The sequence below is a fragment of the Schistocerca americana genome, chromosome 4, assembly GCF_021461395.2.
Source record: "Schistocerca americana isolate TAMUIC-IGC-003095 chromosome 4, iqSchAmer2.1, whole genome shotgun sequence".
In the NCBI taxonomy this organism is placed as follows: Eukaryota; Metazoa; Arthropoda; class Insecta; order Orthoptera; family Acrididae; genus Schistocerca; species Schistocerca americana.
Window position 1 is genome coordinate 208,431,824 of NC_060122.1, and position 24,730 is coordinate 208,456,553.

General features: G+C 42.2%; 1 protein-coding gene across 1 annotated transcript in view; it reads right to left on the reverse strand.

Moving 5' to 3' along the window:
- Positions 1-24,730, reverse strand: part of LOC124613042 (glutamate receptor 1-like) — a 1,340,173-nt gene that overhangs the window by 954,034 nt on the left and 361,409 nt on the right. Inside the window, exon 2 of the mRNA XM_047141610.1 lies at positions 11,802-11,951. Within this exon, the coding sequence (XP_046997566.1) occupies positions 11,802-11,898 (97 nt within the window). The 5' untranslated portion in view covers positions 11,899-11,951. The remainder of the gene's footprint in view (positions 1-11,801; positions 11,952-24,730) is intronic.

Here is a 24,730-nt window from a genome sequence, read left to right on the forward strand (position 1 = left end):
ATAAGCTGTTCATTACTACATGTAAATTCAAAACATTTAAGAATTCTGGCAACGACATTCATCCACAAGCATGGCTCCATCAATTCTCGCATTGTTTTCCTCCCAACTGGTCGTTAGAACACAGATTAGAATTTATGTGTGGCTACTTGGAGAATGAACCAGCTGTAAGAATGCGATCGGTAATTCACGATTGCCACAGTGAAGGAGAGTTTTACCATGCCTTCCTCTCAGCATATTGGTCTCAAGCCACACAAGACCGCGTAAAACATGGTATCATAATGATGAAACATATCGAACAATCTGAATTCTCCAGTCTTGTGAAATATTTTGAAGACATGTTGCACAAGAATCAGTACCTGTCAAACCCATACAGCCCCTCAGAACTCATCCGCATTTGCTTAATCAAATTACCTGAACATTTACGGCATATTATTTTAGCAGGACGTTGCAAAGACGACATTGAAGCTTTTCAGGGACTGTTACAAGAACTAGAAATTGACACTGATAATCGCGGAACGCGAAAACAAGGACACAACAATTACAGGTCACATCCGTCACAATTCCGTGACGACAGAAACAATAACCGGACACGACTGGTCTATTCTTACAACGCAAATCGTGACCAAAATAGACACCACCCGTACGACAACCGTTGGCAGAGTAGTAATAATTACAGGGAAAGATCACCTCTCCGCGGTAGTGACTATCACAGAGACAATCAGAGAAACAGACAATATGGGAACCAAAATAATTATTATCAAGGGAGACAGAATAACTTCAGACGCAACAGTTCAGCGCGCAGTTACGACTCAGGGAGAAATTCTCCACCACTTAACCGACAAGAAAGAAACTCCAGGAACTACCGACATGACGACAGACGATGTGATCGTAACGACAGACCTGAATTGCATCAGAACTGGCGGGATTCAAACAGAGCAGGGCCCTCTCGAGGAGGTGAATTTGTAGAAGTTAGGTCTCCTAATACCAATAACGGCGCGCGCCAACAAAGAGGTAGCAGACAATGACTCGCACCGCAGGCACCCGCGTGCGCCGGCTGGCTCAGAGAAAAATAACATTGACGCTAACCTTGAGCAAAATTCCAGTATTCTTTACGGACGAATACCGCATGATAATTGCATTCAAGTTGAAACTCTGCGTACTAGGAAAAGTAAAGGTTTACACCACATTTCACATGTAAAACCGTTTATTGAAAGATAATCTGGTTTTTAACTTAGTCTTTGTCATAAAATTTTTCGCTTCACATTACTAATATGCTTTGTCAGATTTAGAATCTGTTAACATGTAACAATGTTTGAAGTGAAATATCCAATCAAGAACCAAGAGAACTTATTTAAACAGAAATGACGAATGCATTGTTGTAGTGAACAGACGTCACAGTGTTATTGTGTGTGTACATTCTTGCTTGTTTGTTGCACGATTACGTAACGACTATAAGGCTCACATACTTAGAACATTTACCAGTACTGCTAATGAGATTTTAATGCAACATTTTGGTTTATTTGAAAATACATTATGGATTCAAGGTGCTTTCTGAGAGATACCAGGTGACACAGTGGTTAGTTTATTTGACAGCTACATGACTATATCACAACGCTACTAATGTGTGACACAATTTACCTTGTTGCTTTTGCGGTGTATCTGTTTTATATCTGCACAGTTTTCTGAATTCTTCTGGGAAGAAAAACATGTTTTAATAGTAACTTTTGTGGTATAGCAACAATGAGACAGCCTTTTTCGTGGCATAACAATACGTTACTGTACAGTACTTTCTTCATCATGGCAATAAGCGCAATAACTACGATATCTATACATAAAGCATTTCACTTTTGTTTATCATGAGGTAAGTACATTGACTTCTGCAGAACTTAGCTTTCGGAGGACGATAACTACGACACTTCCACAGAGATTATGTTGGAACAAGGCGCGCATTTAGCGCTACAGGACACGCATTTGAGTGATTAATTTTGTACTTTAAAAATTTATTTTTTTAGATATTTGAAGTACAATGATACGAAGTTTTCCGTGATATATTTCATTCCATTGGTGTAATCTGTAACACCTGAGGGTATAATTACATTAATCCTCAGGGGGGTACACGCCTACTTTGTGTACCATGTGTTTGGCAAGCACAAGGAGCCCTAGCTAATATGGTATTTGCTTATACAACTTTACACATCGGTACCATATTTCTCTAACACAAATTACACAGCTATCTGATCATTTAACTGAGAGAGACAAACTTTTTTATTACGTCAGTGACAGATGTTTACGTAATTACACCGTTGGATAACTTCACACTTACGAAATTGTATTTTGTCTGTACTGTGTGAACTCTTCATATTTTTTCGGAACCATTGTGATACTATGAGAGCTTTGAATGATGTATTTGGTATGGATTCATGATTTTTAAAGTACGTTTGAGGCAGATGACACTTTTGACATGAGCAGAGAATTTTTTTAATTATTGGAGGAAGCTACGGCGATTTTGAGATTTGACTGAGGTGTTATGATGTTATTATTACGACGACGATGTGTATTATGTTGTTGAGGAATGTTTATTATGCTACGTATTTCTCATGATGAAATATTGAAGAAGTGTCGACGAATATGTATATGTATAATGAGGTAAGGAATAATGAGTAGTGTTTAGGGACTCTGATTTGTGGAAAAGGTTGTTGGAAACCAAGAATCGTACTTTAAGAGTTATGAAATGTGCGTAAATGCGTGACTGTATCACAATGCTGACGAATATTTTATTTGGACACTTATATTTATAGGATTTTCTTTCTACAGATTTGCAACGCTAATTCTTGACCTGTGAAATATTTTTATGTGAGACTGTCACTGTAGCGGAAACTGGTGTCGTAAATATTTCCGTAAGAAAGTTAAGTGACCACCTGCACGTAATGCGTTGTGGGCACGCAGCTGTGTCAAACACCTGGAGAACAAGCCATTAGGGTGTGCCTTTCCGGAAGCACAGGTAGAAAAAAAAAAAGAAAAAAGGCATGCCTTTATCCTCGCCATTGACATTCCTTTAGAGAAAATATTGCAAATGCGACACCCTCATTACTTCCATTAACCTTGCTATTGACATTCCTTTGTAGAAAGCATCGCAAATATTACACGCTCATTACCTGAAAACATATGATTACTCATACTTTGTGCTAATTACTGCAATGCTTATGAATTGATGGGAAACATTCGTACATCTGCACACCTGATTATGACAAGTGTCTTTCTACAAGAGTTGAGAGCTACTGACTTACGAAATGCCACATAGCTATTGAATGATGTTTTATGCTTTGGTTTGCGTAATTGCTTATTTCATTTGACATCTGTTTTCCAGCTGTGTTGCAGCATTGGTTTCATAAAATAAAATTAAATGCATTTGCTAATGTGAACACTTTCTGTCAACAGATCTATTAAATAACAATTTTGTGATCCACGTTCTTCAAAAAAAGGAGCGCTTGGAAAGGAAAGAACAATAAGAAGGAACTAGTAACAGTAACACATAATTTTCTTTTCAAGTACATGGTAATATTTCTTTTACAATAAGTTGTTGTGGTGCACCACTTTAATTACATAGACATTAAGATGTGAATATACATTTCCCTTATCTGCATTGTTGTTTTACTGTAACATTTTTTCTGCTTGAGCTTTGTCATGTATAGATATAAGTTTTATATTTTTTATATTTTTTATATTTGCTGCTGCTGTTTGCCAGGCATAGTGCTACTGAATTTTAAATTGTGTTACTCTGTTAAGCTAATTTTACTACTGACTTATTTTTCTTGCTACTGTACATTGGCTCATACTAGTTGTAATGGTGAATTGCTTGGTAATTTAGATTTACTGTAGCTTGCTTTGCGATTTTCCATTTATATTAATTGTTTTATGTGCTGCTGCATTGCCTCGTCCCTTAGTTTAGCATCTGAGCTCAGTAGATTTAAGTTAGCTTAAGAGGGGGTAGCCTCTAAGAGAATGAGTTGCGATGAATTGGAAGAAATGCATTCAGAAGTTATACGAAAAAAAAGTACAGAAAACAGGTTTAGGTAGGATTTTCTCGGAAATAAATGTTGAGGTAAGAAATGTGTGAACATATAAATACAGAAAGCATGCTTAGATAGAATTTTTTTGGTGGAAACAAAGGTTGAAATAAGACGAAAGATCTATGGAATGAAGTTTTGGGATGGACTGCAGTACCAAATGTTACACTGAAAACAAACCCAGTCCTTTCCTTTTGTGTTATCCCACTATGTGTTTGGGTACCCTTGTGTATATATGTTCTTCCTGTCTTTATATGTTTACCTCATCAGACTTTTGTTGTAGAATTTTTCTCATACTCAGCTACATGAACTATGATGAGGAATACTGTTATCCTCAAATATAATTTGCGTTAATAATATGTTATTTACTTTGTAAAGATGTTAGACATTATTAATTCTGTTTTGTTTTAATGCTCATGTGTAAAGTTGATGTTTCAAAAGTTATTCTGATCTTTTATGTATTTACTTATGTCATAATTCCTGTAACACTGATGTATATGTTTATTTCTATTCTTTTGTAAAGCCCCTATTACTACAAACGTTATCTGTATTATTATGTTTTTAATGATGTGTTTTGTACCTTTGTTATTGTATTCTTATGTTATAAAATTGTAATTGTCACCAGTTCATGATATTATTAACTTGTTAGTTACATTTCACTGCACACGTTTCTGTTGGTCATAGTATATGGACAATATGTGAGAAGTAGGGACTGATAGTGTTTGCACGTGTGTTAATAATTCAGCAAGGGACTGGATAACAGCATTGCTGGTTCTAAGGACAATTCCAAACACTTTGTGAGTGCACAAGTGGTGGTTTATGGACTTGCTATATTCTCTGCAAGACTCTTCGATGGTGATTGTGCACCTGCACAGTCGCAACAGATGGCTGCTGGCCATTTCTACAAGGACTACAGTGGGTCTGCACCTCTGGTGGCCCACCAATACCATACTCTCTACCAGGACTACAGTGGGTCTGCTCTGTGATGACCTACCTACCAATCTTCTTCAAACTGTCGAATGACTCTGCTGTGGATTTGCTCTGTTGTGACCCAATACTTGTCTGCATGTCGAGAGTCAGCACTGTCTTTCCGTTGGAAGGACAACACTACTTCTTCAAGACTGCATGGAAATCCACTACTTCCGTGTGCATTTTCTTCTACTGCTCAGACTTTGAGAAAAACACTATATTTTACCGTAATGAATGATCAGGACTGTCTTTATGGACTGTGACAAAATTTTAGCTTTTGACCAACGTTGTATCAATAAGTGTGTGCATTTGATTTCTTTGTTATTGTAATTATGAAAAATTTTTTTCAAATCTGTATTGGCCACTGCCCAATCCAATTTGTAAAAATTTTTTGTGGGGAGCATGGGGGCTATGTAAGTAGGCTGTTTAGGTTTTTTTATTGGTAACGCCACTTCTGTATGAAAATCACTGGCTGTGCTGTGGGCAGTCTGTGTCTGCTTTGCATTGTTGTAATACTCGCCATTGTAGTGTTAGGCAGCTGGCTGTGAACAGCGCGTAGCGTTGCGCAGTTGGAGGTGAGCCGCCAGCAGTGGTGGATGTGGGGAGAGAGATGGCGGAGTTTTGTAATTTGTCATGAACTGCTATATTTATATATGATGATATCAAGGTAAATACATTGTTTGTTCTCTATTAATATCTTTCATTTGCTAACTATCCCTATCAGTAGTTAGTGCCTTCCATAGTTTGAATCTTTTATTTAGCTGGCAGTATTGGCGCTCGCTGTATTGCAGTAGCTTGAGCAGCGAAGATTTTTGTGAGGTAAGTGATTTGTGAAAGGTATAGTTTAATGTTAGTCAGGGCCATTCTTTTGTAGGGAATTTTGAAAGTCAGATTGCGTTGCGCTAACAAAATATTGTGTGTCAGTTTTAGCACAGTCATGTATAATTGTTGAAAGGGGACGTTTCAATGTTTCATAAGACACCAAGACAGACGGAAATTAAATTCCACTAGGGAGAAGATTCGAGGAAGGAGGAAAATTAACTCGCCTGCTGTCACATCCTATTTCTATTCTTGCCTTAAATACACTCATGCTCAGAAAAAAACATGAACACGTTGAAATACTAGAGATAGGACGTTCATATTCATAGGACCCGTACATTAGTATGTTTTGCAGAAATGATTAGGATTTGAATCCTGTCGGGCCGCGGGTTAAAGGTCAACAACGATATCGTGGCGCAACATTACCTCCGCTAAAATGTGCCTGCTTCTCTCATTGTTGCTATAAACCAAAGCTAATGGATCAGTGTGCCTTGAGCAGACGAGCAGGATGCCTCGCAGATGCATGCTTGAACTATATTGTCAAATTAGTGAGTTTGTAAAATGGCGCATTATTGGCGTGAGAGAATGTAATGCATTCAGCCGCAAAACTGCTCGTCGTGTGGGACGAAGGGATTCGTGAGTGCAACGGTTGAGTGCAGAATGGTTCACGGAAGGCCTTGGAGCACGACGAGATGGGTCAGGTCGCACCACCCAAATCATCCTCCGAGAAGACCTACACTTCATTCCAACGGCAGTGCAGTGCAGTTCCGCGTCCTCCTTGGCTCCGGCACAACAGTGGAACTGTGTAACACGTCGCACAATGTCAGGGGTGACAGTCCGTCTCTATTACGGCATGGGTTACCTGCGCGTCGTCCACTTCTCCGCCTACCTTTGACGAATGTGAGAAACATGCAAGACGGCAATGGTGTATGGAATGATGTCACCGTGGACAGGAATGGCATCAGATAGTGCTTTCGGACGACTCCAGGTTTTGTTTGTTTGAAAATGGCCGCATTTCGTTTCGCCACAGACGGGAGAATGGCATCACAGTGACTGCTATCGCACAAGATATATAGCGCTAGCTCAAGGCGCTATGGTACGGGGTGCTACTGCGTACCTCCCAAATCACTGATGATTGATGTCCGGTGTGACCTACGTGAATGACATGCTGCGACCAATAGCACGATCATTTCTGCACAACACCCCAGAGAGCATTTTAGCAAGACAATGCACCATCACATGATACTGTACGAATACGAGCCTTCTTGGTTTCACAAGATGTCAGATTTTGCACTCTCCCGCCAGATCACCAGACTTGTTACCAATCGGAAATGTGCGGGATACGAAGGGTGCAGCGCAGTGACCACAGATGAGCTTTGGAACTAGGTGAATGCAGCATGGACGCAATTCGCGCCTTACACAGGTCGATGCCATCACGCACTGAATAAGTTATCACGGCCCATGGTGGACACTGCGGCTACCAGACAACAGGACACACGCTGAACTGAGGTGACTGAAGTGCTAATCATTTCTGCAGAACAGTCTAATGTACATGTCGTGTGTATATGAAAGTCCAAGGTGTTCTGTTTTCTCTGAATATGAATGTACCTGAAGATATTCATCTACTGCGGCATCTGCCTCGACTAGAAACATCGTGGGAATCTCTTGGTTGCACATCATCCATGAGACGGTGGATCGTCTTCTTCCAGAGGTTTCTTTGCATGCTCAGCGGCGTACCAGTCGCTCCATAAAAATGTACAGCGTGACTCACAGGTATTCAACGGAGCAAGCATCAATGGTTCAAAATGGCTCTGAGCACTATGGGACTTAACTTCTGAGGTCATCAGTCCCCTAGAACTACTTAAACCTAACTAACCTAAGGACATCACACACATCCATGCCCGAGGCAGGATTCGAACCTGCGAAGTAGTGGTCGCGCGGTTCCAGACTGTAGCGCCTAGAACCGCTCGGCCACGACAGCCGGCCAAGGATCAATGGTTTAGCAACATGTTCGAGGAAAAGTCCCAGTTACGTAAGAAAATGAAACACCTACGCCCGTCCTTATGACGTCATTTATTGTATGGTTACCAATTTCGGTGCTTCAGTGCACAAACGTAAGGCCTTTGCTGATGCAATAAGGTTTATAACACCATCCATATACACTATGCATAAATAGCCAACATCCACGACTGGTTTAAGCAGACTAGAGCTGTAGATGTTGGCCATTAATGCATTGTGTGTACGGATGGTGTCATAAACCTTACAGCGTCAGCTAAGGCTAGAAGATGCACTGAAGCACTGAAACTGGTACCCATACAATAAGTGACATCATAAGGACGGGTGTAGATGTTTCATTTTCCTAAATAATCTCCATTTACAAGGATGGATATACAAATAAAAGTCCCAGTTAGTCTGGTGGGCGATTCTTGGTGACTGTGGTTGGTTGGTTGGTTTTGGGGAAGGAGTCCAGACAGCGAGGTCATCGGTCTCATCGAATTAGGGAAGGATGGGGAAGGAAGTCGGCCGTGCCCTTTGAAAGGAACCATCCCGGCATTTGCCCGGAGCGATATAGGGAAATAACGGAAAACCTAAATCAGGATGGCCGGATCTTGGTGTCTGTGTACCTGGTTCCAACCTAAAGCACTTTGCAAGTCTGATAATCTTTCTGAATAAAACGCAAAACGGTGCCTCCTTTCTAGCCTGGTGCCACATTGGTTTAGTAGTATGTACACCACTGCTCGTGTTTCATTGGTGAAATGATCTTCCGTGTGCCGGCCGACCGCACACAGCTGTGACTCCTGCCATTTTTGAAAGTGCGGACAATCTCATTCGAGGTGATTGACGGACTCCAAACACCTCGCTGCACAACTGGACGTATGTCTTGGTAGTGCACCCGCAAATAGCTCGAAAAACTTCATTCGACCTTCCTCATCCACCCTACAGCCAGGATCTCGCGCCTTCCAACTTCCATCTGTTTGATCTAATGAATGATACACTCCGCGGAAAACAGTACGTGGGAGAGGGGGAGGTTACTGATGCAGCAAGACGTTAGCTCAGGCGTTGACCAATTGAGGAGGAGTAGGATGACGACTTGTTGACAAGTATGTCTTTAGATGCGGAGCACAAACCCAGATTAGAGAAGGATGGAGAAGGAAAGCGGCCGTGCCCTTTTGAAGAAACCGTTCCACCATTTGCATCAAGAGATTTAGGGAAAACATGGAAAAGCAAAATCAGGATGCCCGAACGCGAGTTTGAACTGTCGTCCTCCCGAAAGCGAGTTCATTGTGCTAACCACTGCGCTACCCCACTCGGTACGGTGGTATCATGCAGTCACACAGGCCCTCCCATTAAGGTGACGTAAGGTCATCACATTGGAGGGAGACGATATTCAAAAATAGGGTTTTGTAACCCAAAGTGCGGGAAATAATATGGTGCATTGGAAACGTGAGAAACCAGTTTGTTTTCAGAAAAAAATTAGTTACATTACTAATTGAACGCCCTCGTACTTCTGCACCGGACGATTGTTGACGTTATAGTATTGTGGAATAGTTCCTTTAACTTAAGGGCTTATTTTCCTGACAGATTAATTTATCTTTATTTTGCAATGTCTTTTCTGTTTTACGTACGTGTTGTAAACATAATTGCCTTAATTTATGCTTTTAGTCCTCAGTAGACTAAAAATACATCACTGAGACGGCATTTGCTACTTTTTTTTACTGAAACACATATATAGATAGGCGTTTATGAGGATATTCAGTCAACTGATTTTTTGTGTGGATGGGAGTTCCCACAATATAGATATTAACAAAAATGTGTAGCGTATTATGGTTAATACATTAAGAATAAATCGCCTTTTTATGGACTAATGCGCCTGTTCTCGCTGAATAGAGAATTGTCATAGACGAACAGCAATAAGTGCTCAGCATACCACCGTGTCCAGCAGAATATGGCCCGACTCAAAGCTAAGTATGTTTGGAACAAGTTTCTGGACTAATTTTGTGAGCTAATTATCTAAATATACGCTTGTTTGAGTGGGTGTTTCAATACGTTAGCAAGTTTGCTGAAGGAAAATCATTGTTCCTGTCATATAGTAAATTGCCCTAGTTGAGGGCTATGTTGACCCCATTTAACCTGTCCACTTATCCAGTTAACGTGATTGAACTTCGAGTGCTCTCAGACTAAGCAAGCAAGTGAACATGTAATTGGAAATCAACGAAGGCAACATTCAATGGATCCTACCATCTCGTGCGTAGTGTTACGGGCTCATGCTCCAAAGTCTTTAATTTTCGCAAGTGCTAGTTTGCAGAGTATTAAGGCTAGTTCAAGGGTACATAAAATTCAATTTTTTAAGGAGTATTAACTGCTGAACTGTGTACCATATGTCATAAAAATTTAATTGTTTATTTATTATAAATAAAAGAACCACTGAGTATATATGAACACTCAAAAATGCTAATTAAATATAACTTAATTCCTCTGGGAACATCCATATAATTTTGTGTCCTCGGTAATACTTTCTCTTTCTAAAGAATGGTCTTGTTTCTGTGCACTATGAATTCGTGCATTATAGTGTACATGATCCTATTCCAACTTCGAATCAATCAAGCAAAAATCATAATATAGCTAGGAAACAGAAATTAAACAGGGCTGACTGTGGACGCGGGTAAATGCAACCTTGCACAATTAAGACATTTGACTTCATGTAATGGATAATGTAGTGAATTTATTTTTGTCCTCTTTTACAAAAGTTTTAGGTAACGCATAATGTATAGAGGTAGATAGAAGGCTGTGGAGGACCCCCACAATGGCTTATCACAGGCTGAAAGTGATATGGAAACAGTTTCTGTCAGTCCACATTAACACAAGTTGAGCGCTTTCCCTTCGCGCAGAAAACAGACGGCGTTATGCGCGTTGACTTTCCACTTGCGACCACAATACGAAAGACGCATCAGGGCACGCTACAAGTGTTACTAATAAATGGAACTTTGACCCTTCACCCCCTCCCCTCAAATTCCAAAAAATGCTGTTAACTAGATCAGTTAGTTTTATCCCTACTCGCAGTGCAATGAGGCATTTGCTCCAGGAACAGTAAATACGAAAAAACCATGTGGAACATATATTGCAGTGGAAAAATCAGTGCATACGGCGATCTTCTTGGCAACCTTAGGTCAACAGCAAAACTCACACTGTCCCCGCCTCCTCAGTTTACGGTCATTCCTGCAGGGCTAAATAAGCTTTCGTCAGGAAGCTCTGCGTTAGTTTGTTTAAAAACTAACTGTTTCATGAGAAGGTAGGCTGTGCCGACCGCCATCGACAAAGTTCTTGTATCATTTCATTCATTCCACAACCGTTGCAATCTGTTTTCACAAGACCTGAGAAAGGTCTTAAACGTTGTATCCAGAGAGCATCGAAAGAATAACGTAGTACGACAGCCTAAGACAAATGGTACCTCTCCTGAATAGAAGTCGTTGAGTCATCCACTCAATTCAACACTGAAAACAGATTTTGTACACATTTCGCTATCCATTATTTCCAAAGTAGAGCTCTTTAAGACGTCCTCTGTAGTCACAACTATTGTGTTAAATATCACGGAATTTCCAGCTGTTACTAAACATCTTTATCTGAGAATAAAGTTTATATTAATAGCTGCTTTTCTCGCCCACTAACAATGCATAAATATTTTTAAATGGCATCTTGTTCCTGTATTCTTTCGTGTTGCTATACGGATTACCCTCAACATTCTTAACCGTCAGCTTCTTTCGCAATTGTTATACATCTGATTTTATTAAAAGGTAAATAATGAAACCTTGAATTGTAATGTCTAAACTGCCAGGAACAAGGCATCTCATTCCACTGAATAAGGACAGATAATTTTGCAGCACATAGTCAGCACCTACTTCTATGGGACGAATTCAAATTATCTATTATTATAATGGAGGTACTCACTGAGCCGGGACAGCTTGAAGGCGTCTGCGGTGTTGATGACGTCGACGAAGGCCTGCAGCTCGAAGCGGCCCGATGTGTTCCTGTTGTGCGTCAGCATCGCCAACTTGAACGCCGCCTGCACCTCGTCCGTGCCCTGCTCGAAGATGGCACCTGCAACCCGAGTAACTTCTGTCAAAGTCTGTGGTCACTGTCTGAGGATGTCTTGTAATAACGTGGACGCAGACAATGGGAATAGCCGGCCGAAGTGGCCGTGCGGTTAAAGGCGCTGCAGTCTGGAACCGCAAGACCGCTACGGTCGCAGGTTCGAATCCTGCCTCGGGCATGGATGTTTGTGATGTCCTTAGGTTAGTTAAGTTTAACTAGTTCTAAGTTCTAGGGGACTAATGACCTCAGCAGTTGAGTCCCATAGTGCTCAGAGCCATTTGAACCGTTTGAACAATGGGAATAAACCAAACAAAATATAAGTTTTAGTAAAGTTCCAAGCAAAAGTAAAATCACTTGAAAACTAACTGTGGAGCTGCAAAAAATTTAAAATTGAATTTCATGGTATGCTTAGAACTAGGTGTTCACAGGCAGGAACATGAGAAAAATTAAATAGACTATGGACTTAGAGGTTACATGGGACTTCTTATACCACAACAACAAAATAGTTAATAGATAATAGACTTGGAACGACGAGGAAACGAATAAATCGAATAAATTTGACTGGTATTAGAATGATATATGATGAAAATCTAATGGTCGTGGAGAAATGAAATGTAGTAGTAGGGTATGTGGTGGAGGAAAGTGTGGTGTCATCGCCAGACACCACACTTGCTAGGTGGTAGCCTTTAAATCGGTCGCGGTCCGTTAGTATACGCCAGACCCGGGTGTCGCCACTATCAGTGATTACAGACCGAGCGCCGCCACACGGCGGGACTAGAGAGACTTCCTAGCACTCGATCCAGTTGTACAGCCGACTTTGCTAGCGATGGTTCACTGCCTACTTTACTTTCTCATTTTCCGAGACGATACTTTAGCATAGTCTTCAGCTACGTCATTTGCTACGACCTAGCAAGGCGCCATTATCAGTTACTATTGATGTTGTGAATCATGTACCGTCAAGACCGACGTTCATCATTAATGGATTAAAGTTAAGTATTCCACCAGCTACGTCCGTTTTTCTAAATTCTAATTTCCTCACGCCAGCCTGCGTGAGCTAAGACGCGTGCATTTCGGCCTCCTCTAGTAACCATCAAAATCTCAAAAATGGTACTTGGCGGTTAAGAAAATGTTCACTGTATTCTCTATACCATGCAGTAGTGCTTCCATTTCGAAACCTGTACACAAATGCTGTATCAAAATTCTTAGCGTTTCTAGTTACGATACTGGACAGTTTGTCAATAAATCACAATTAAGAACTCAATTACTTAAAATCAAACAAAACCTCACAACTTGAACTTAAAAAGCAGAAATGACATTTGGTATTAACAAGCGAAAGAAAACTTATATTGGTAACCAGCCTATATCTCCTTAACAAATTAAAATTGGACAAACGTTATATTCATTGTGCTATTATAGGGATGTACTATCGTCTCCTAATATATTTACCATTTGTCCTGAAACATCCTGTACATCGTGAGTGGTATTCTAAGCGCGTAAGTTAAAACATACGAGACGTTTTACTTTTCACGATGCAAAACGCTCGCCGTGGGTATGCTGCACGCGCCGGCAGCCGACGGCGGTGGAAGTCTCGCAGGGTAGTCTCCGTCTTGAGGGAGACGGCGTTCTATAAGCAATGCATGAGCGCAGACATCGACAGGCGCTGCGGGCTGTTCGCCGAGCATGGGCCTGCGGCCAACACGTCCGCAGCATTCCATCCGCCAGCCTCGGCACAGGCCGCTCTGCAAACTGCAGCTGAGGCTGAAGGCGCATGTCTCTGACGAACGAGACAACGCAATCGTACACTACTGGCCATTAAAATTGCTGCACCACGAATAGGACGTGCTACCGACGCGAAATTTAACCGACAGGAAGAAGATGCTGTCATATGCAAATGATTAGCTTTTCAGAGCATTCACAGAAGGCTGGCGCCGGGGGCGACACCTCCAACGTGCTGATGTGAGGAAAGTTTCCAGCCGATTTCTCATACACAAACAGCAGTTGACCGGCGTTGCCTGGTGAGACGTAGTTGTGATGCCTCGTGTAAGGAAGAGAAATGCGTACCATCACGTTTCCGACTTTGATAAAAGTCGGATTGTATCCTATAGCGATTGCGGTTTATCGTATCACGACATTGCTGCTCGCGTTGGTCGAGATCCAATGACTATTAGCAGAATATGGAATCGGTGGAGGGTAATAAGGAATGCCGTGCTGGATCCCAACGCCCTTGTATCACTAGCAGTTGGGATGACAGTCACCTTATCCGCATGGCTGTAACGGATCGTGCCGCCACGTCTCGATCCCTCAGTCAACAGATGGGGACGTTTGCGAGACAACAACCATCTGTACGAACAGTTCGACAACGTTCGCAGCAGCATGGATTATCGGCTCGAAGACCGTGGCTGAGGTTACCCTCGACACTGCATCACAGACAGGAGCGCCTGCGATGGTGTACTCAACGTCGAACCTGGGCGCACGAATGGCAAAACGTCACTTTTCCGGATTAATCCAGGTTTTGTTTACAGCATCATCATGGTCGGATCTGTGCTTGGCGACATCGCGGTGAACGCACATTGGAAGCGTGTATTGGTCATCGCCGTACTGGCGAATCACCAGGCGTGATGGTATTGGGTGCCATTGGTTACAAGTCTCGGTCACCTCTTGTTCGCATTGACGGGACTTTGAACAGTGGACGTTACAGTTCACATGTGTTACGACGTGTGGCTCTACCCTTCATTCGATCCCTGCGAAACCCTACATTTCAGCACCATTATCCTGAACATTCTCCAGATCTCTCACCAATTGAAAACGTCTGGTCAATGGTGGCCGAGCAACTGGCTCGTCACAATACGCCAGTCACTACTCTTGATGAACTGTGGTATCGTGTTGAACCTGCATGGGCAGCTGTACTTTTACACGTCAACCAAGCTCTGTTTGACTCAATGCCCAGTCGTATCAAGGCCGTTATTACGGCCAGAGGTGGTTGGTCTGGGTACTGATTTCTCATGGTCTATGGACGCAAATTGCGTGAAAATGTAATCACATGTCAGTTCTAGAATAACATATTTGTCCAATGAATACCCGTTTATCATCTGCATTTCTTCTTGGCGTAGCAATTTTAATGGCTAGTAGCGTACCTTGTCATGCACGGATGAACATGGTAGGCTGAAAGGCGTAAACGACAATGCTGCTAGCGACGAAAATGCATCGCTTTGGACAAACTTCTGCAGCTACATCCACACTTTAAAAATCATTGTGGAGTGCTTGGCAGAAGGTACGCGTCATTGTATCACTTATTAGAGCTTATCTTCTTTCAATTCTCTTTGTAGTACGGGAAGACTGCGCTCTGTGTAATTGTTCTAATTCTCGCGATCCCTACGCCACCGAGACACAGAGCGTTGTAGAGTAATCCAAGACTCATCCCTTGAACCTTGTGCTTGAAAACTTACGAGAGCATGTTGAAAAATGATATGTCTGATTTTTTTTTACGTGAAAGCTCTCAAAGCTTTTCGAATAAAACAAACTTTATTAACATTCTGCATCTTTTTTCTTCATATCTACATATTTATTCCTGAACGTACTGAACGTAGTCACCTTCGACAGGTCCTTACCAGCGTCAGAAAACATAGTAGATCATCTCATCTTTCAATGAAGGACTCAGCGACATTTCTTGAAATTATTTCGAGAATCTCTCCACTTCTTAAGGTCGGTCGATATAACTAATAACATCCGTCACCAGCACTACTTTTCAACTTATCTAGTTTCTTCTTCTCTGTACAACCTAAGGTCTACGTTTCACTTCCATACAGAGGGCTTTGTGAATTTAAAATAATTCTGGAAAAGAGCATAATTGCGCCGTCAGCTGTAGAGCTGTATATTTATTCTCCACGTTTCAATTGTCAATGACCTTCACAGGAGGAAAATAGAATACATCAATGGATTTAATATACGTTTCCGTAAAATATGAGATACAACGTTCATAACTGCATAAAATTTATCTTAATATAATAAAAAAATGCTGTGCTTTAGCATTTACTGTAACTGTGTACACTGTGTACAATATACTACGTTCAGAATAGACAAGACGGGTTTCCGATGCAACTACTTAGAGCTAAAGATGACCCAGTGTGATCGGAACATATCATTTAATTCAAAAATTGAGCAACTGAAACTGAACGATGAATGACATTTTTGTTTTAAATATCTGTACCGTTGTTGATTCCCTCGACACTAAAATATCGGTTACAGAGTTTCGGGAATATATTTAATTCCAATTCACTATTTAATAGCAGCAGAGCTCATTTTCTAAAAATGGTTCAAACGGCTCTGAGCACTATGGGACTGAGGTCATCAGTCCCCTAGAACTTAGAACTACTTAAACCTATCTAACCTAAGGACATCACACACATCCATGCCCGAGGCAGGATTCGAACCTGCGACCGTAGCGGGTGCGCGGTTCCATACTGTAGCGCCTAGAACCGCTCGGCCACTCCGGCCGGCCTCAATTCCTAAAAACTGGTTTCTATGACGATACAAAACCGCGTTGAACAGACTCACTTGCATTTGGCCGCATCATGTAAATACCTTAGCGGGAGAGGTCATTTAGCTGGTATATACTCTATGCTTTAAATTTAACGTTTAGCAACTACTGTTACACTGTAACTCTTCAATCTTGCCCTAGACTACCCCTATACCTAATCCAACTACTATATTTCCCTACACTTCATTTAACAATTGCTAGAATACTTTTTATAACTTAGTACTGATATTTATTCCCTCATTTTTCAACCATATACGACATAAATTACAGTTGTGTAAAGCTTCAACACAACATTTGTAGATAAATATAAAGTTTATCGATTGATTCGGTACTGCAGAATGTTCACTAAATGTAAAATTCTCTTTTCTACACCTCTACCAAACCGAAACTAATCCATAAAGTTTTAATATTCTTCATCCATTTGGCCATAGGCCGTCAGTATCCCTCCAGCTGCAAATCAACTACCTCGAAGTTGCTATAACAACGGTCTTCGTAACATATATACTTTGTTGGCAAGACACTTTGCTATTTATGTGAAAAATTAGACAACCATTGTGCACGCAGTGGGATTGAGTTGCAGCATAGCGGATTGTAACTATGACTACTACGAAAAATATATGACGGTATTAAGCCATACGAAAGACTAGAGGCTTGAATTTCTTTAGTATCAATTACATACACAGGGTGCTACAAAAAGATACTGCCAAACTTTCAGGAAACACTCCTCACACACAAATAAATAAAAGATGTTATGTGGACATGTGTCCGGAAACGCTTAATTTCCATGCTAGAGCTCATTTTAGTTTCGTCAGTATGTACTGTACTTCCTAGATTCACCGGCAGTTGGCCCAATTGAAGGAAGATAATGTTGACTTCGGTGCTTGTGTTGACATGCGACTCATTGCTCTACAGTAGTAGCATCAAGCACATCAACAAGTTAGTGTTCATCACGAACGTGGTTTTGCAGTCAGTGCAATATTTACAAATGCGGAGTTGGCAGATGCCCATTTGATGTATGGATTAGCACGGGGCAAATGCCGTGGCGCGGTACGTTTGTATCGAGACAGATTTCCAGAACGAAGGTGTCCCGACAGGAAGACGTTCGAAGCAATTGATCGGCGTCTTAGGAGCACGGAACATTCCAGCCTATGACTCGCAACTGGGGAAGACCTAGAACGACGAGGACACCAGTAATGGGCGAGGCAATTCTTCGTGCAGTTGACGATAACCCCAATGTTAGCGTCAGAGAAGTTGCTGCTGTACAAGGTAACGTTGACCACGTCACTGTATGGAGAGTGCTACGGGAGAACCAGTTGTTTCCGTACCATGTACAGCGTGTGCAGGCACTATCAGCAGCTGATTGTCCTCCACGGGTTCACTTCTGCGAATGGTTCATCCAACAATGTGCCGATTCTCATTTCAGTGCAAATGTTCTCTAACGGATGAGGCTTCATTCCAGCGTGATCAAATTGTAAGTTTTCACAATCAACATGTGTGGGCTGACGAGAATCCGCACGCAATTGTGCAATCACGTCATCAACACAGATTTTCTGTGAACGTTTGGGCAGGCATTGTTGGTGATGTCTTGATTGGGCCCAATGTTCTTCCACCTACGCTCAATGGAGCACGTTATCATGATTTCATACGGGATACTCTACCTGTGCTGCTGGAACATGTGCCTTTATGCCTTTACAAGTACGACACAGCATGCACGATGGAGCTCCTGCACATTTCGGTCGAAGTGTTTGTACGCTTCTCTACAACAGATTCGGTGACCGATAGATTGGTAGAGGCGGAGCAATTCCATGGCCTCCACGCTCTCCTGACCTCAACCCTCTTGACTTACATTTATGGGGGCATTTGAAAGCTCTTGTCTAAGCAATCCCGGTACCAAATGTAGAGACTCTTCGTGCTCGTATTGTGGACGGCTGTGATACAGTACGCCATTCTCCAGGGCTGCATCAGCGCATCAGGGATTCCATACGACGGAGGGTGGATGCATGTATCCTCGCTAACGGAGGACATTTTGAACATTTCCTGTAACAAAGTGTTTGAAGTCACGCTGGTACGTTCTGTTGCTGTGTGTTTCCATTCCATGATTAATGTAATTTGAAGAGAAGTAATAAAATGAGCTCTAACATGAAAAGTAAGCGTTTCCGGAAACATGTCCACATAACATATTTTCTTTCCTTGTGTGTGAGGAATGTTTCCTGAAAGTTTGGCCGTACCTTTTTGTAACACCCTGTACATCAGAGAAATTTAGTAGTATCATTTTTGTTTGTTTTGTGTTTTGAGTCAACAGTCTTCTAACTTATTTGATGCTGCCCACCACGAATTTCTCTCCTGTGCTAACCTGTTCTTCTCAGAGAAGCAATTGCACCATACGACCTCAATTATTTGCTGGATGTATTCTAATCTCTGCCTTTCATTACAGATTTTATCCTCTACAGCTTCCTGTATGACCATGGAAGTTATTCCCAGATGTCTTAACAGATTTCCCATCATGCTGTCCCTTCTTATTGTCAGTGTTTCCCTATATTCCTTTCCTCGTCGAGCGTGCGGAGTACCTGCTCATTCCTTACCTTATCAGCCCACCTACTTTTCAACATTCTTCTGTAGCACCTCAATTCAAAGGCTTCGATTCTCTTCTGTTCTTGTTTTTCCACAGTTCATGTCCCACTACATTCGATGCTGTGCTCCAAACGTACATTCTTAGATATTTATTCCTGAAGTTAAGAGCTCTGTTTGATACCACCACACAACTCTTGGACAGGAATGCCCTTTTTGCCAGTGCTAGTCTGTTTTTCATGTCCTCCTTGCTCCGTCTGTCATCGGTTATTTTGCTGCCGAAGTAGCAGAGTTTCTTATCTCCGGCTACTTCGTGATCCCCAATTCTAACTTTAAGTTTCCCGCTGTTCTCACTTCTGCTGCTTCTCATTACTTTTATCTTTCTTCGATGACACTTACTCCATATTCTGTACTCATTAGACTGTTCATTCCGTTCAACACAACCTTTAAATCTGCTTCTCATTCACTAAGGATAGTAATACCATCAGCGAATTGCATCACTGATATCCTTTCACCCTGTTTAATATCACTCTTGAACTTTTGTTTTGTTTCCCTTATGGCTTCTTCGATGTATAGAATGAACAGTAGAGGCGAAATGCTACAATCCTGCCCTACATTCTTTTCAATCCGAGCACTTCGTTCTTGCTCTTCCAGTCTTTTTGTTCCTTCTTAGTTGTCGTACATACTGTGTATTACCCTTAGTTCCCTATAGCTTACCCCTATTTTTTCTCAGAATTTCGAACAACTTGCACCATTGTACATTGTCGAATGCTTTTTCGATGTCAACAGATCCAATGGACGTGTCTCGATTTTTCTCCACTTCTGCTTCCTTTAATAACCGAAACGTCAGAATGGCCTATCTGGTGTCTTTATGATACCTAAAGCCAAACCGATCGTCATCTACGGTTCCTCAATTCTCTTTTCGGCTGTTTTGTATATTATTCTTGTTGGCAACTTCGACGCATGAGACGTTAAGCTGGTTCCGGGATAATTCTCACGCTTGTCAGCTCTTCTTATCTTCGGAATTATGTGAATGATGTTTTTCTGAATGTCTGTTTGTGTATCGCCAGTCTCATACTTCTACACACCAACGTGAACAACAATTTTGTCTCAAGTCTTCCAAAGCCCTTTTAAATTCTGATTGTTATACTGGATACCCTATCTGAAGTATTTCATCAGCTACAAATGGTTTTTGCGCAGTTATTAATAACTACGGTTTTCTTCTCCAGCATCCGTGATTGCTCTCTTCAACTGAAATGCCTATTGAGTTATTCATTACTACATTATCTACATCCTCAGATAACTTGAAACGTATCTCTTCACTCTTTTGTGCCCCCGTATCACACATCTTTCCACTCTGATTCTTCCTGACTAGTCACTCAAACTTCAGCCTACTCTTCATCGTTGCTAAATTGTTATCTGAGTTTATATCTGCTCCTGGGTGCGACTCACAATCCGAGATCTAATTTTGGAACTTCTGTCTGACCCTCACGTAATCTAATTGAAATCTTCTGACATTTCCCGCTATTTTCCAAGCATACCTTCACCTCCTGTGATTCTTGAATAGAATACTTGCTATTACTAACTGCAAAACTCCATTAGTGTTTCTCCTCTCTCATTCCTACTCCCGAGTCTTTATTGTCCGGCAAAGCTTTCTGTTGTGGTTGGCAGGATAGCCATCACCGTGTTACTAGATGGTGGTAGTATCCGGTACACAAGGTATGAAAGACCAGTACGTTGACAGAGCTGTCATTTGTGTTCATGTGATGTGGAAAGGCTTCAGACATGATTACTGCTGCACGACTGGAATTAACAGACTTTGAACGCAGACAGCAGTTGGAACTAGACGTATGGGACATTCCAATTCGGGAATCGTTTGGAAACTCGATATTCCAAGATACACAGTGTCAGGAGCCTGCCAAGAATACAAAATTTCACGCATTGCCTCTCACCACTGACTACGTAGTAGTCAACGGCCTTCACTTAGCGACGGAGAGCAGAGGCGTCAGGGTGAAGTTGTCACTGCTGCCAGACAAGCAACACCGCGTGAAATAGCCTCAGAAATCAATGTGAGACGTACGACAAACGTATCCATTAGGAAAGTGCTACCGAATTTGAGGTTAATGGGCTACGGCAGCAGACGACCTACGCGAGCGCCTTTGCTAACAGCATGCCAACGCATTAGCACCTCTCCTGGTTTCGTGACCATATCGGTTGGACCCCAGACTACTGAAAAACCATGACCAGGTCAGATGAGCCCTTATTTCAGTTGGTAACAGCAGATAGTAGCGTTCGAGTGTGGTACAAACCACACAATGCTATGGCGCAAATTGTCAACAAGACACTGCGCAAGCTGGTGGTGGATCCGTAATGGTGTGGGCTGTATTTACAAAGAATAGACTAAGTCGTCTGGTCGAACAGCGCCGATAATTGACTATAAATTGTCATGATCGGCTACTTGTAGACCATTTTCAGCCATTCACGGACTCTATGTTCCCAAACAACGGTGGAATTTTTGTGCATGACAATGCACAATGTCACCGGGCCACAATTGTTCACAACTAGTATGAAGAACATCCTTCACACTTAGAGCGAATGATTTGGCCACCGAGACGTGAATCCCATCGAACATTTGAGGGATGTAATCGAGGGATCAGTTCGTGCACAAAATCCTCCACCTGCAACACGCTCGCAATAACGAATGGCTAAAGAGGCAGCATGTGTCAATGTTTATGGAGATGACTTCGAACGATTTTTGAGTTCATCCCACGTTAAGTTTCTGTTCTACACTAGGCAAAAGGAGGTCCAACATAACATTAGGAGGTATCGCATGACTTCTGTCGCTTCAAAGTGTGAACCACAAGGAAACGATATTATGCAACATGTAATTCTGGAAATTTGTGGTAAGACCTTATGGGACCAAGCTGCTGAGGTCATCTCCCTAAGCTTACCCACTACTTAATCTAACTTAAACTTACGCTAAGGACAACACAAACACCCATGCCCGAGGGAGGACTCGAACCTCCGACGGGGGAAGCCGCGCGGGCCGTGACAAGGCGCATTATCTGTTGTGTTCATGCCATACAAATTCTTTTACATAAGCACGGTGGCACATCTGACATGTTATCGTACTGCTTCGATGTGATGAGAAAAAAAAGAAAGAAATTTACGATAAATTAGAGTACGAAATTGAAGAACAATCAGACACAGGAATAGTAGACAAAATTAAACCGATTCAAGTTGTTAATATTTATGGGACTCATAAGATAAAAAAGTAAGCCTTGGCCTTGGACTACGAAGCAGTACTTATTGTAGACTAAACTTTCTATTTTAATGATTCGTTGTTTTAATCCCGGTTAAGCCGAGCGGTCTAAGGCGCTGCAGTCATGGACTGTGCGGCTGATCCCGGCGGAGGTTCGAGTCCTCTCTTGGACATAGATGTGCGTGTTTGCGCTTAGAATAATTTAGGCTAAGTAGTGTGTAAGCTTAGGGACTGATGGCCTTAGTAGTTAAGTCCCATAAGTTTTCACACACATTTGAACATCTGAAGCAATCCCGGTTAACGTTTAATTGCTTTTGATTGAATTATTTCCCTCACACAAGATTCTCTAGCCAAATCTAGTTTCGTCTTACGTTCACTGATAAAACTAGTTTTATCCAAAATTCAGACATGTATAGCACTAAATTCTAATTATAGCTAGGAAATTTTGCACTGACAAAAAAAAAAAAAAAAATCATAACACCCAGCAGTAGCTCTAGTTCTGCGACATAAATGAAAGCCGTTAGGCGTGTTTCTACATCTGAAAGATTATGTCTATTCAAATTTAGCGCGAGTCGCATGAGAGTGACTCTATTAGCGATGCAGCTGCACATTAGGTTTACTTTAAGTACACTCTGTACCAGTCATAACTGTTAGTTAACTTTGAGATTGGGCGTGGTGAGCTGATGTTTGTCAAGAACGCCTTTAAGGCGACAAAGACGCCATGGCTCTGAGCACTATGGGACTCAACTGCTGAGGTCATTAGTCCCCTAGAACTTAGAACTAGTTAAACCTAACTAACCTAAGGACATCACAAACATCCATGTCCGAGGCAGGATTCGAACCTTCGACCGTAGCGGTCTTGCGGTTCCAGACTGCAGCGCCTTTAACCGCACGGCCACTTCGGCCGGCAAAGACGCTATTACCAACACCTCACCGAGTTTGAACAAGGGCGTGTAATAGGTCTACGAGACGATGGATGTTCCTTCTGTGACATTGCAAAAGGACTTGGAAGGAATCTAGTCACTGTACACGATTGCTGGCAGCGGAGGTCGCTAGAATGGCTCTGAGCACTATGCGACTTAACTTTTGAGGTCATCAGTCGCCTGGAACTTAGAACTAATTAAACCTAACTAACCTAAGGACATCATACACATCACATCCATGCCCGAGGCAGGATTCGAACCTGCGACCGTAGCGGTCGCTCGGTTCCAGACTGTAGCGCCCAGAACCGCACGGCCACTCCGGACGGATCGCTAGAATGTATGGTCCAAAGAAGACCGGGCCGTGGGGCCATGGTATTCTGCGTATGGCTCTGTTACATCGTACTGCTCCTGCAGTATAAATTTAAGCTGCAGTTGGAATGACAGAGACGAAACGAACTGCTACCATCGGTTACTTCAAGTACAGCTCAGAGCCAGACGCCCGGTATCGTGTATTCCGCTGATCCCAAACCACCGCCGTTTACAACTTCGGTGGTGTCAAGCGGGAGCTCATCGGAGGACAGGATGGTGGTCTGTTGTGTTTTATGATAAAAGCTGATTCTGCCTCGGTACCAGAGATGGCCGGGTCTTGGTCAGAAGAAGGCAAGTTAGCGCCTGCAACCAACCTGTCTGCTTGCTAGACAAACTGGACCTGCATTTCGATTTATGATCTTGAGTGAGATTGTGTATGACAGAAGGAGCACTATTGCGGTTATCCCACGCAACCTGATACAAAGTTGGACATCAGTCTGGTAATTCGACACGCTGTGCTGCGATTCAAGAACAGCATTCCCGAGGGTGTTTTCCAACTGGATGACGATGAACCACATACGGCTGTTGTAACCCAACCTGTCGACATGTTGCCTTGGCCTACTCGATCGCCAGATCTGTATCCAATCGATCACGAATGGGACATCATCAAAAGACAAGTCCACCGTCATCCACAACCAGCATTAACCATCCCTGTATCGACCGACCAAGTGCAACAGGCGTGGAACCCCATCTCACAAACTGACATTCGGCAGCTGTACGAAACAACGCATACCCTTCTCATGCTTGCATTCAACATTCTGGCCATGACATCGGTTGTTAATGTACCAGCAACTCACATTTACAATGGCTTACTTGCGGGAAGATTAACCTACCTTGCAATGCTAAACACTTAAATATGTTAGCTAGACAAATATTTTCCCGAAATTTCGTTATTCGACATTAATTATGTTTTGGCTCAAATGGCTCTAAGCACTATGGGACTTAGCTTCTGAGGCTATCAGTTCCCTAGACTTGGAACTAATTATACCTAACCAACATAAGGACACCAAATCAGCCATGCCAAAGGCAAGATTCGAGCCTGCAACCATAGTAGCAGCGCAGTTCCGGACTGAAGCGCCTAGAACCGCTAGGCCACAGCGGCCGGCTATGTTTCAGTGCAGACACT